General features: G+C 46.3%; 1 protein-coding gene across 1 annotated transcript in view; it reads right to left on the minus strand.

The window, feature by feature from the left end:
- Nucleotides 1–1,125: 1,125 nt before the first annotated feature.
- The window catches only part of WDR1 (WD repeat domain 1), a 41,232-nt gene continuing 28,936 nt past the window's right edge, over nt 1,126–13,421 (minus strand). Inside the window, exons 7-15 of the mRNA XM_060279067.1 lie at nt 12,100–12,180; nt 9,851–10,084; nt 8,118–8,207; nt 7,241–7,395; nt 6,531–6,618; nt 5,252–5,362; nt 4,743–4,916; nt 3,173–3,317; nt 1,126–2,208 (exon numbers count right to left, since the gene is read on the minus strand). Of these exons, the coding sequence (XP_060135050.1) occupies nt 2,099–2,208; nt 3,173–3,317; nt 4,743–4,916; nt 5,252–5,362; nt 6,531–6,618; nt 7,241–7,395; nt 8,118–8,207; nt 9,851–10,084; nt 12,100–12,180 (1,188 nt within the window). The 3' untranslated portion in view covers nt 1,126–2,098. The remainder of the gene's footprint in view (nt 2,209–3,172; nt 3,318–4,742; nt 4,917–5,251; nt 5,363–6,530; nt 6,619–7,240; nt 7,396–8,117; nt 8,208–9,850; nt 10,085–12,099; nt 12,181–13,421) is intronic.

The following is a 13,421-nucleotide window of genomic DNA, read 5'->3' on the forward strand; positions in this document are numbered from 1 at the left end:
CTCTACTGAGAGCCATCAACCGACGCTGCATTTAGGGAAATGTGTTTGTGATATGATAATCTGAGAAAAGGCTAAATGTTGATGAATTATCATGAAATATGTATCCTCCAAGATGTTTGCCTTGGATAGGTATGCACAAGCTGTAAACTTAAGAGTGAGTATGACACCAGTAATTTGGAAACACTTGCATCAAAAAGGTACACCCATTGGGGATGCAATGTGCCACCATTCATAGACGGCTGCATTGTTTTTACAAGGAAGATTGAGGCATGAAAGGCAGTCTGGTGAAGCAGGACAGATCGCATATCTGGAAATATTAGCAGAATTTTAGTAGCTTGAAATGAGCCAGCAAAGCAGCATGTGGCAGGCTGCTACAACTGGTTTTAGAAACAAGGAACCTTGCAGTTAAACTTCCTCACAATGCTACAATTTCAAAATGCTCCTCACAAGAATTTTTCCTTCCTCCTTTAGTTTCTCATGCAGTAGCTAATTCTTACACCCACGGCTCTCTCCCCCCTCCCCCAATAACAGTATGAACAAATTATGAGTCCCACTGTCAATTTCCTTAACTTCTAGTGTTTGAATGGGGGAATTGGCTCTATATTTTCTTGTCCTATCCTATCCCAACATTTCTGGCTGATGTTGATTGCAATTACCCATTTTTCCCTCTTGACCATGCATTTTCTGCCTGGCGAAAGTGGGGAACCCCAAGTCTTTACCCACCCAGCTTTCAGAAGAAGGAAAATAATATCCAAAGTGGACTCACTTTGTAGTTGTTTAATGAGCCAGCTTCATAACCCTTAAGTTGGCACGTTCAGAAACAAATCACTGCTTGTTGTAAGGCAGAATTCCCTGGCTCGTAAAGCTCTGGGATTTATAGAAAGCAAAACTGTACTTGGCCGGTGGAGCAGAGGAGACCATGCAAGTCAACGCTTTGCTCTGGGCTTATGAAGGGCTCATTCATGCAGCAATAAACCATGAATGGGAAAACCATTAGCCCCCCAGTCCTAGGCTAAACCATGGTTTCGCATTACTTGCAAGCACATGCAAACACATGAAAGAGATTGAAAGGAGGTTTATACAGTCCTAGAAACCACTGAAATAAATGTGACCCCACAAACTGTATTAAGCAGGAGATAAAACATACAGAAGTTCTTTATTGGGAGAAAAGGTCTCTTCAGAAGAAATATTTCTGTTTCTACAGTGTTAGAGATTGCTGTTTGTTGTAATGATCAGTTCAACTCACAGTAATTGCTTTACTTTACTTTAATTCCTGTACTGAAAAAGGCGTCTTCATAATTACTGCAAATGTTCTTACATAGACATATTTCTCCTTAGGAAAGAAGGTATATTTAAAGCAGATCTAGAAGCATTCATTTCCAAACAACAAACCATGATCAAGTATTCTCATTTGTTCAAAAAAGGTAACAAAGGTATATCCGAAAAAAATGCCTTTGACGTTTATCTGTAAACTTTAATTACTAAAAGAATGGCAAAATACATCAAAACCCCACATTTTCATCTTAAAAATAACTACAAATCTGGACAGGAAATACAGAAAAGGTTTATTATGAACACACCCCACTTTGTTGTCTGGTGAAGGAAATCTGAGGCAACAATTTGGTGCATTACAGACAAGCCAATATACAGTAGCTGCACACCACAATTAATTTTTGGATCACAACTAGCATTCTTTACTATGACTGTTAGTACAGAAATGTTCTGCAGTTAGAAAAAAATGAGAATACTCTCATGCTGTACAATACCATGTGCAAGTATGTGTGTGAGAGACAGATATTAAAAATTAAGGAACCAAATCAATTTAAACTCTTTCATGCCGACCTGCTAGGTTGCAGACCCTGGAATGTTCAGCACACAAAATGTTTTGCAAGCTCCAGACATAATTTAAGTGCTTCTCAAGTGCAAAGCATTCCCGACTAAAGCTTTTCAAAGGTCATTTAATTACAGATACAAACACCCTCTGCAAAGCTATGAGAATATGCTCTAGGACCCTGGAGGTCGTGACAGATTTGTATATTTTTAAGAGAAATGCTATATAGTTCTAGTCCCTGATGAGCTTCTCCTGATTGAAGGCATTTTATTTGTAGGAAATGGACCACTCTTTGACGGATGCATCGTGAGATGTTGTTACCAGGGTATGTTCATCCAGCCATGCCAAGCTGCTTACGTGATGTAATCTGTGGGCATCTGACAGAAGCAACAGACAATGTAAATGGATGCAACCAACCTCTTTCCAAATTTGCTCTTAAAAAGTTTACCAGAGCTCGTGCGTGAACTTCCCTGCCCCCTTCCCTCCCCACACCCATGATGTTTGCTCACCTGGGGCACCTGCACCATTGTTGCATGCAGTGTGATGGCAACACACTGGTCAGGTCTTTAATTTCTACTCAAGGCTCTTTTAGACCTCATCTTCCAGCCTCGCCAACCTGCACAACCCCCTCAACTCAGCCCCTATGCATGACTCTGCTTCTGTTGGGAGACCCGACACACAGGCAAGAGCCGCTGGAAGGACTTGGACGTATACGTGATAGGGAAGAGGTGGCATAGCTGCCAAGTCTCCCGCATTCCCCGGGAAATCCCCGTTTTTCCAGCTGTTCCTAGCTGAAAAAATGGGTTTTTTTGTTTTTCCCCGTTTATTCTGGCGCGGCGACCATTTTGGAACTGAGCGGAGCATGCTCAGAAGTGACTTTTGATGCTGCTCTGCCCAGTTCCAAAATGGTGGCAGTGCTACTTCCGGTCTGCTACTTCCACCCGGTCCCTTATTTCTCCGACAGCAACTTGGCAGGTATGAAGAGGTGGCGACACTAAGGGTCTACAGCAGCTGCTCTGTATCAGGGAGAATTGTGTGTCTTGATGTTGAAAAATCTGTTTACAAGTCTCCATTCTTCAGGATAATTTTAGCTCTGTGATTTCCCTCAAAAACACTATTTCCCAACTTTTGTTACCGTTTTCCAGTTAAAATATAGAGTTTGGGATATACTCGCTGTATAAGAAATACGACCTGGCTTATAAGATGACCCCTGACTTTTGAGAAGATTTTCCTGGGTTAAAAAGTAGTCTTATACGCAGGAATATACAGTATTCCAAGAATGCAATGAACAATGAACACAGCACTTTAGATTTCTCCGTAATGAGAAGACTGTACCGTTACCTTGTATTTTAACTTGGGTCTCTGGGTCACTCACTGTCCAAACATAAACCATCATATCCATTCCCCCAGAAGCAAAGTGCTCATTATCTGGTGACCAAGCAATACAAACAATCTTCGCATGGTGTCCATAGAAAATATTATGCTCCTATTAAGAAAGTAAAAGTAAGACAATCACTGGATTTTTAATCCTAAAAAAATGAATTAACCATTGGTAAAAAAATTGAAGCTCTTTATGTTCTAACTAGTGCCATTCAGTCCGTTTAATAAACGGGCGCTAGAACATTCGGCCTTTTTCGGTGGCAGCGGTGCGTGGGGGGCTTTCATTCCTTGTCTAATTGATTGTTCCTCCCCCCTCCCTTTGATCCTTAATTTATACCTAATTTTCTCCCCCCCCCCCGTTCCCAAACCCCAAGCCAAAATCCCCCCCCCTTTTACCTTTACAGCCCGGGCTCGGCTGGGGGGTGCGGGGGGTATTTCTTCCTTTACCCCCTCTGAAGCTTGTGTTTGGAGTGCGGATCCCTCCCCACCCTGTTTTCGCGCGCTTTTTGTGCCTGCCGTTTGGTTCCTAATTTCCCCCCGTCAATAGCGTTGCTGCTGCCAGGGCCCAGTGGTCGAATTCTGGCTCCTGGACGGCCCGGGCGGCTGCTCCGGGGTGTACGCCCAGTTTTTTTGGGGGGGGTGGGGGTGGCTCCTGCTACTTTTGTTGGCCTCCGCGGCTGTTTTTCAGTCGCCTGCTGCGTCCGGGAGGCAGCTTTGCCGTCTGGGGGGCTTGTGCCCGCCCCAGCGCTTTCTGAGGGTCCCGCGCTGAGCATTCGGTGGCCTCCCCGTGCCTTTCCTGGCCGTTCCGGCCCAGCGGGGGTCTCCCGGTTGCTTGCGCTGTTTGGGCCTCAATTTTGGGCCTGTTAGTGAGGAGAAGCCGGGGCCTTGATTTTTTGGTCGTCCCGGCTTCCTCCTCAGGCCCTTGAGCACGTTGAGAGAGGGCCTGCACTACTTAGGGGCTTTGCTGCCTGCTTCTGCCTTCCAGCTGGTGGCCTCTGTTTTAACTGCTTATTGAGCCAGTGCAGGGCAGAGGGGTGGGGGTGGGGTGGGGAGTGTGTGTGTGCAGTCTCTGCGTCCAATCCCTGTGTCCCTGGGGCACATGCTCAGTAGCGCGGAAAACAGGACACACGGAATCTGGACGCAGAGACACAGGGACTTTATTATATAGGATGGCACTGAAACTGTAATAAAGCCCAATGCAAGAACTACTGAATAAATTCCAATTCAATCTAAAGAGGGGCAACAGATTCCAAGAGCAGGCATTAATAATATAAATTAATTAGGACAGCACTCGGTTCTTCCACTGCTATTTACTAAGTTGTTTTCTATTTGTATTTGCAAGGCCCCACACAGTGTCAAGTTTTGCTTCAACAGCATTTTTATATAACTAAATAAAACTGCTCATGAGGGATATTTAATCTATGTGCAAGGTTTCTACATTGAATGAATGAATCTTTATTTGTGTCAGCCATTGGCCATAGCAATCAAGCAACAATACAATATACAAAGAACAGAAGTAAGTCCTCCTTACCGCATAGCCATCGGCAACACTAAAGACAGTGACCGCCTTGCTTGCATCCGTCACAGCCAGAAAGGCACCATCATGAGAGTACGCTAAGTCAGTCACAGGACCTTTCGCTTCCAGCGTCTTTTCCTCTTTTTTTAAAGACGTTCCCTGGATCGCATACAGGTACACGTTTCCATCCTGGAAGTTAAAATATGCGCAGGAGTCAGGCTCTCCTCAGTGCCCCAAAAGGCCTTGCTGGCTTTCAGATTTTTTTTACTGCCATGGGTGAGAAACCTCTCTCAAGTCTTGCACCAGAAACAGTTCACACCCAACTGCTGCTTTCGTATCCGTTATTAAGGTATAGGAACAGCACATTTATTGGAGAAAATTAAGGGATAATTAGAGCTGAGGCTAAGAGAGCATCTGAAATTACTATACTGAAAATGTTTCCACAAGTGTTGCCATGCTGTGGGAGCGGCCAAGTGCTTAATGAGCAGAAAAGGCTACCTTGAAGAGGAAAATAAAACCCTTACTGTTCCTCCGACGGCTGCCATACCACCTCCAGGGTGAACTGCTACCACTTCCGGTTCAAAGCCAGGGTTATCAATTGCAAAGCACTTCTTCTTGTCCTTCATCAGAACGATCTGTAATCCGAGGAGTATGCAAATCACATTGAGGTACTGCCTAGAAAATGATGTTCCACTACCTGCTACAGGGGGGCTTCCCTACTTGGTCCAAAGGATTTGCATCAACAGAGGCCCCCTTCACATGTCCAGAGCAGTGAGAGAGACACTAGCAAATGGGTGGCATTGCTCATTGCTGACTTATAGGGCTAGGCCAGGCATGTCCAACAGGTAGATCGTGATCTACCAGTAGATCATTGGACACCTGTGGTAGACCACTGGCTCACCCCAAAGAAGCTCAACAACTTTGGCTCCCCTAAAAAAAAGCTTAACATTTTTGCCCCTCCAAAACAGGGTTTTCCTTCTCCCTAAAAGAAGCTCAACAACTTTGACCTGAACCCCCAAAAAGGGGGTAGATCACTGCCAGTTTTTAACTCTGAGTAGATCGCAGTCTCTTGGGAGTTGGCCACCCCTGGGCTAGGTGATATATAGATATATTATCCAAAATCGGTTTGATTATATCAGTTTCATCATCTTTGACCTGGCAATATATCACGAATCATGGTGTGTGCGTGCGCACGCATGTTATGCAAAAATCACATTGTGGGAAAACTGTGAAGCCAGCCAATGTTTCTCTCTATTCCTGCAGCCCGTTAATACACTGCAAACCACCGTGCCAATGAGACACAGCCACCCACAATCTTAATTTGCCTAGAGGCAAATGTAAGAGCTCAATGGGGTGTGGCAGGGAGTGTGTGTGTGTGTGTTTCTTTGTGTGTGTTGCCATAAGAGAGTAAGCCCAGCAGCAACAGTTTGTTCACCCCTCAAAAAAGTTTATGCTATTTTACACATCAGTGTAAAATAGCATAAACTAACCCCCCCCCCCATCATCAGTAATAATGTCATCAGCCTGTGCTCTGACTCTTTCCAGAACCTAGTCATGCTTCTGCATCTAAGTACTACAAACTAGTTACCAAATATCACTTTAAAGAGCTGTGCTTTCAAAACCATTCTTATTGTTTGAAGTGCAAAGTGTGCATTACAGCTAAGAAACTTATTATGCAATCCGAACCACATCTACTTGGAGGTAAGTCCTATGGAAGTCAATGGCTCTGGGTCTTACTCCAAGGATGACAGTCTTTAGTAGTTATATTGCATTACAGTACAATCCATGTATCCTGATACGCACCTCTCCAATGCATATGACCACGGCGTACCCACCCGGTCCAACTGCAATGCATTTGGGCTGAACGTCCATTTTAATAACATCCTGGCCACTGAAAAGGTAAAGGGAAAGGGACAAAAAGAGATATATTTTTTCCTTAGCTGAAGGAGCTGAAGTCACTGGCAAGAATAGAACCAAAGGACCTGAGAGCAGATACGAAGCATGGGGATTTAAGGAGCGGTACTTTGTTATCAGGAAGACGGGGGATTCGGGCAGCAGGGTAGATGTAAAGGGACCAAGGTGGGACAACGGAAAGCTGTAGTAGTCAAGGTGCAATAATCCACCAATTAAAAAATATGAACTAGCACTTGGTACTTAGAGAAAGGCATGTTTCGGCACATTAAAGGGCATTTGAGAACATTTCGCACATCCCCCATCTTTTGAGCAGCAGCTTACTTTTTCTTACACATTTGGTGGAGAACGTTTTAGACACCGTATTTATTTTCCTACATTGCACTGATATTTTAACTTGCTATATAAGATGAGAAGCACAACTGCCCATTGCACATTATCAATCCCATCTGCTCAGCAGAGTAAAACTGGTAATTTAATTTTTTTTCTAGCGCCGACCAAGGATAATGTTGGTTGCGGAAAGAACAACCAAAGTTGCTTTTTATATCTGGTTTTCTGATATAGGGCTTTAACGCAGCAGAATTAGATGGCCCGAAACTTACCTGGTGTCTTTTTTGCTCAGACTGGTGTACCGCACGGTGTCATCCATGCTACAGCTGACCAGCTGCTCCGACTCATCCACAACCATTCGTGAAACCTGGTTTGTGTGTCCTTTCCCAGAAAAGCTGTCATTTTCCCCCGTCTCAGAATCCCAATAATGTGAGCAAAATATTAAGGAAGTTTTCTTCAGGATGAGCGCGACATCCAACATTTATTGCAAGGAACAATCAAACCAACTCAATTCCTAAGTTGTGCTATGCACACATATTGTCTCAGTCTCCCAACAGCTTTTTAAGCAGCATTAAAATGCCGCTGCTGGGGTGTGTGTGTGTGTGTGTGTGTGTGTGTGTGTGCGCGCGCTCACTGACTGGAGCAGCAATCTTGAGGGTTCGGCACCAAGGCTTCAAAGGCTCCTGTTATCATTATCAAATTTGTATCCACCCTTCATCCATAGATGAAGGCAAAGCTTTCCCCCTTTGCAAAAAAGATGCACAACTCTGAGCTGACCCCACCCCCCAAAAAACGGGGCGTTTCCCATTTGCAAAAAAAGCTACACAACTTTGAGCTGATCCTAAATTTTTTTAGAGCTTTCCCCATTTGCAAAAGAAGCTTCCTCAAATATTTAATTTGGTGGGGGGAGGGGGCAAAGGCACCTAGGCCTCTAGGAGTTGGCTGCTATGCTTAGGACAATTCAAGAAAGCAAAATATTTTTTTCTTGTTTTCCTCCTCTAAAAACTGGGTGCGTCCTATGGTCAGGTGCGTCCTGTGGAGCGAAAAATACGGTATTAAGAGAAAGGGAAGAAAGAAAGCCATATATAGCAGCATAGCACTAGAGAGTTTTCATCTGCAAAAAAAACTTTGCTTGGTTGCTCAAAGGATATTAATATGCCCATCATGGCTTCCAGAGTAGATATAGGATTTCCCCCCATTTTTATGCACCGTAAGACATTGTATTGATTTACTGTGACCCTGAAAGAAAGCACACATAATTAAACAAACTCTTACATTTACACAGAGAGCAGCTCAAGTTACTCATAGCGCATGGTGTGCACTTGTTTCTTCCTGCCCAAATCTGGGCTTCTTTGCACAGATTTCTGGAAGAAAACCCCTACTCCCCCCCCCCCCAGGAAAGCTTCGCCTAACCTCAAACTACTCTGATAATAGACAAAACGGAAAGTTGACAAGCTCACAAACCCTATCCTATGTGCTTCTGGGGCAGGGGGGGGGGGAGAAGAGGAATTGGTTCCAAGCCATTGTCTTATCCTTAAAATAGTCTGTTAAAAACAACAACGCAGGGCAAATATTATCCTATTACATGTTACAGGCCCAGAGGAGATTACAATGCAAATTATGACATGGGGGAAAGCAGACAACGGGCGAAAAGGAAGGAAGACTAGGCACCCTGTTGAGCTACAAATGTTTTGGTTTAGTTTCTATGCACAAGAGAGACTAAGACTGTGCCAAAGGCTACAAAGGGGGGAGAGAGAGGTGGAATGATGTAAGCAGTCTAATATGAAAGGGGAGGGACAGAGCCATTTAAGATTAACGGCTATTTTCAGGTGGCCAAGAGTGGTGGGGTGTCAGGCAGACATACACTGGGATGTTCTGCATGCCAACTCCAAGGGGCTTTTCCCTTTCCCTTGAAACAATATACTCCTGTGAGATGTGACTGCAACAGAACCTTCCATCAGTTTTAAAAAGGTGGTTGTCCTTGTGGCAATTTGGGTAGGGAGGGGGGGAAGGGCGGACTGCTGTTTAGGCTTGACATTCAGAAGCAGAGGCGCAGCTAGCTACTGCCTGAAATGTATTTAGGTATTTAGAGACAATTGCCTTATTGCACTTAGACCACATTTCCCCCAAACGAAGAAATCTTTAAAAGTGTTGATTCTGTTCTGATTTAACCAGGAATCCTCCCACCTGGCAGGGACCCAGGTGGCGCTGTGGGTTAAACCACAGAGTCTTCTAGGGCTTGCTGATCAGAAGGTCGGTGGTTCGAATCCCTGCAACGGGGTGAGCTCCTGTTGCTCGGTCCCAGCTCCTGCCCACCTAGCAGTTCGAAAGCACATCAAAGTGCAAGTAGATAAATAGGGACCGCTCTGGCGGGAAGGTAAACGGCGTTTCCGTGCGCTGCTCTGGTCTGCCAGAAGCGGCTTTGTCATGACCTGGAAGCTGTCTGTGGACAAACGCTGGCTCCCTCGGCCTATAGAGCGAGATGAGCGCCACAACCCCAGAGTCGGACACGACTGGACCTGATGGTCAGGACCCCTTTACCTTTACCTCCCACCTGGCAAGCATTGAGCATATTGTTCAGAACTGGCTTGTTTGGATTAAGTGAAGTCACTTCTCGTTTGCCACCCAGAGTGGCTGGGGCAACCCAATCAGATGGGTGGGGCACGGATAATAAATAAAATAAAGAATAAAATACTATTATTACAATTACTACTACAAAACAGTGTAGCCAACCGAACAAGAGCATCCACAATGTAGCTCAAGCAGCCTTTCTGTTCAATGGGTCTTCACAACCACACTCATTTCTGTTGGAAACAAGACAGATAATGCGAGCAGCGCATGATTAGGAAACGCGAAAGAGCCGGCTCAATGATTCCACACACCTTGATGACACGAAGGGGCTTATCCGGATTGTTCTCATCCAGATAGTTGATGTAGCCAGAAAGTGAGACAGTCAACAAGTGCCCTTTTTGCCACAGGCAACCCAACTGCTGATCCAAAACATTTGATCCCATGTTAAAGGTATTCACAACGCTATTAGCACCAACATCCCAGATCTTAGCTGTTTTGTCTCCAGAAGCGGAAAGTAGGCGATTGCCATCTGGACTCCAACTAATCTGTTGGAAGGAAACAAAGGGATTTAGAGGTATAGGCTCGCCCTAATTACCAGAGATAGCCTATATTTGTTTTCCATGCACATTTCCCCAGATGGCGAGTTTGAAGACGTTATGCAGACAAGCTGACTCGCCAATATAAGACTGTTTGCTGTTATTTTAAGGTTTATTATTTTGCTTTCAATTGTACTCTAGCAGAATGGGTATTTGCTAAAGAAGAACCTCAAGAAGAAATAATTGATATTAATAATAATAATAATAATATTCTTAATTTTTTTCCCTTCTAGCACAATCTGTTACTGTGCTCTGGAGGAAGGATTATGAATACGTCTTTTTAAAAAGTTGTTCCAAGTAATGATTACAGCTTATTTTTATTTCTGTGTAATTCTGTAAACTCAGCTCTGGGAGAAGCAAAGAATCAGAAATGAATTGAGTCCATTCTGGAATGCAAAGTTGAACTCTAAAGCATTTCGTGAATTAATCAATCAGAAGAAGATTCCACAAGCACCCCAAAGAAATATTACAATGAAAAGCATCACTTTCAGAATGTCTGTTACTTTAAAAAACACAACAACCACACATAGTGCTGCATCATCTTAGAGATCCCCTCATGGGCGTACCCAGGATCAAAACTAGGGGGGGGCAAGGGGAGGGGCCAAGGCACGGAAGGGGAGGGGCCACAAAGTGGGCGGGAACGGCGAACTCGCGCTCCACCGGGCTGTGCCCCTCCCTAGAAGCAGGGCTGGTGGGCGGAGGCGGAGCCCAGCCCAGCGGAGCGCGAGTTCAGCGTTCCCGCCTGCCGCACCGCGCTCTCTGGTTCCCTGCCACGCTTGGCCTTGCCAGAGGGCGCGACGGGGAGCTGGAGGGAGGGCGCAGCACGGCGGGGAACCAGGGAGCGCGGCGCGGTGGGCGGGAACGCCGAACTCGCTCTCTGCTGGGCTGGGCTCCGCCTCCGCCCACCAGCCCTGCTTCTAGGGAGGGGCACAGCCCGGCGGAGCGCGAGTTCGCCGTTCTCGCCCGCCGCGCTGCGCCCTCCCTCCAGCTCCCCGTCGCGCCCTCTGGCAAGGCCAAGCGCGGCGGGGAACCAGAGAGCGCGGCGCGGCGGGCGGGAACGCCGAACTCGCGCTCCGCTGGGCTGGGCTCCGCCTCCGCCCACCAGCCCTGCTTCTAGGGAGGGGCACAGCCCGGCGGAGCGCGAGTTCGCCGTTCCCGCCCGCCGCGCTGCGCCCTCCCTCCAGCTCCCCGTCTTGCCTGAGGGCACGCCGGGGAGCTGGAGGGAGGGTGCGGCGCGGCGCGGCGGGAATGGCGAACTCACGCTCCGCCGGGCTGTGCTCCGCCTCTGCCCACCAGCCCTGCTTCTAGAGTAGGGCAGCTGCCCTAACTTGCCCCGTGGTGGGTACGCCCTTGGATCCCCTCCTTGGAGAAAGACGGCAGAATCGTTATTCAAAGGTGGCCTCTTCTGCCCTTGGTTTTTCAAAGTACTTGTATCTTTTTTTAAAGGGACACACCTCCCTCCCTGATTACTTGGGACAACCTTTATCGATCAAGAGGCTTTTAAGCAGTCCATCTAACTAAATTCAACGAAATACTGCAGCCTAAAACTGGAACCAACTTTTTAACAAGCCTGGATTGAAATCTAGAGGGACTGCCCAGGAATCAGATCTTGTACTCACAGCATTTTGCTGGCCCTGAACTCAGCTGCAGACTCCAGCAGCACCGTTGCCAAGAATGCCCATTGCTCTTGGCATGGCTGGGGGTTGTAGCTTTGACCCCCAAAAAGAAAGTAAATGTTGGCATAACACCTCTTGGGTTTTTCAATTAAGAAACTCCTTCATGCCTGATAAGGGACTGAGCAACTCTGTCACACTTGCCCAAGCGTAAGAGGCAGCCTTAGCTGCTGTGGAGCGAGACACGCTTCGTGCTGTTGCAAGAGAAGCAGATCTATATAATGCCTGTGGAAATCAACATACCCTAACAGTCTGGTCAAAGAGAGAGGCGGATAAGCCCAATATACTCACTGCATAAATGCCTCCATCGTGTGCCTTATTTCCTCCTAGTGCACCAACTTTCTCTCCAGTTTTGCCATCGTAAATACATATCTTTTCAAAACCGAAAAGGAGACAAAGTATCCGTTAAGTGGGTTTTGGTTTTTTTTTGGCAGCAGTTAAATATACTTAACCCCACCCACCCACATATTGAAACACCAGCAGTTTCTTTAAAGTAGGTAGATATTTAAGTATCAAACTCAAACAGTGTATTCTTGACATCAGAAAGCAATGGAACGTGTTGAATGAAACACAGTTACCAAAGGATCCAAACATCTGAAATATAGGAAAATGCAGTTTGGCATTGCCTCTGGGTTAAGGCAATCAATGCCACGCTTGCTTCTTTACCTTCAGGAAGTAGTCTGCATTATCAGCCTAAGATGGCGGACCCTCCATATCGGAGAATATTTTGGTTCACCCATTGTGTGCTCTTTCCGCCAATGGTTGTAACCCGCATAGCATTTAACAGAGCCTCTGCTACCTCCTCCAACATCCCACCTGAGGCAGATTTCATAGCTTGAACATCAATCCACATTTCACCTCTCCCCATCTTCCATCTCCAGAACTCTTAGGCTGGTAGTCAAAAGCCTTTTTTTAGGATTGAAGTTGTAGAGCTTTTTATGATTTTATCCCAAAATTATTGAGGGTTTTTTTAAAGATCGAAATTGTGGAGGTTTTTTTAAGGATTTTACCCCAGGAAATAAAGTGCCGGCGGGCCGGATTAAACCCCCAAAGCGGACTTTGGACATACCTGCCCTATACAGTGTTTCTCCGCACTTCCGGTCCGTCGCGGCGGAGAGAAGGACGCAGGGACTTCGCGTGCCGAAGTCCCTGGCTTCGCGGAGGGGGGGGGAAGTCCGCAGAGCGAGCGGGCTCCCCGTAAAAACACCGGGTAGAGAGTCCCGGTGACTTACGCGCCCAGCGGCTGCTCCGTTTTGCGGATCCCCCGCTGCCCGAGAGCTCAGTAGAGCGATCGAGAGCCGGCGGGGTGGAACCGCGGGAGCCATTTTGGGCTACATCTTACCTCCAAGAAGTGAAGCTCCGAGTCCTGACCCGGCAAGCGGCGGATTCTTCCAAACAAAATAAAAGATTTCCATAAAGTAAGTGGAATTTTTATTTGGACTTTAAAATCATCAATTGGAAAAATAGGAGAGATTCTAAAGAAACGGAAGTCGATCTCTTCCTAATGGCAAATCGGGAGGCGCTTTAAATAAATCCAAGCCGAATGATGAAAAAGTTTCAGGGACGGTAGACCCGAGAGAAAGAAAGACTTTTCGGAACCTTCTCAGCTCCCG

Source organism: Zootoca vivipara, chromosome 9, assembly GCF_963506605.1.
Source record: "Zootoca vivipara chromosome 9, rZooViv1.1, whole genome shotgun sequence".
In the NCBI taxonomy this organism is placed as follows: domain Eukaryota; kingdom Metazoa; phylum Chordata; class Lepidosauria; order Squamata; family Lacertidae; genus Zootoca; species Zootoca vivipara.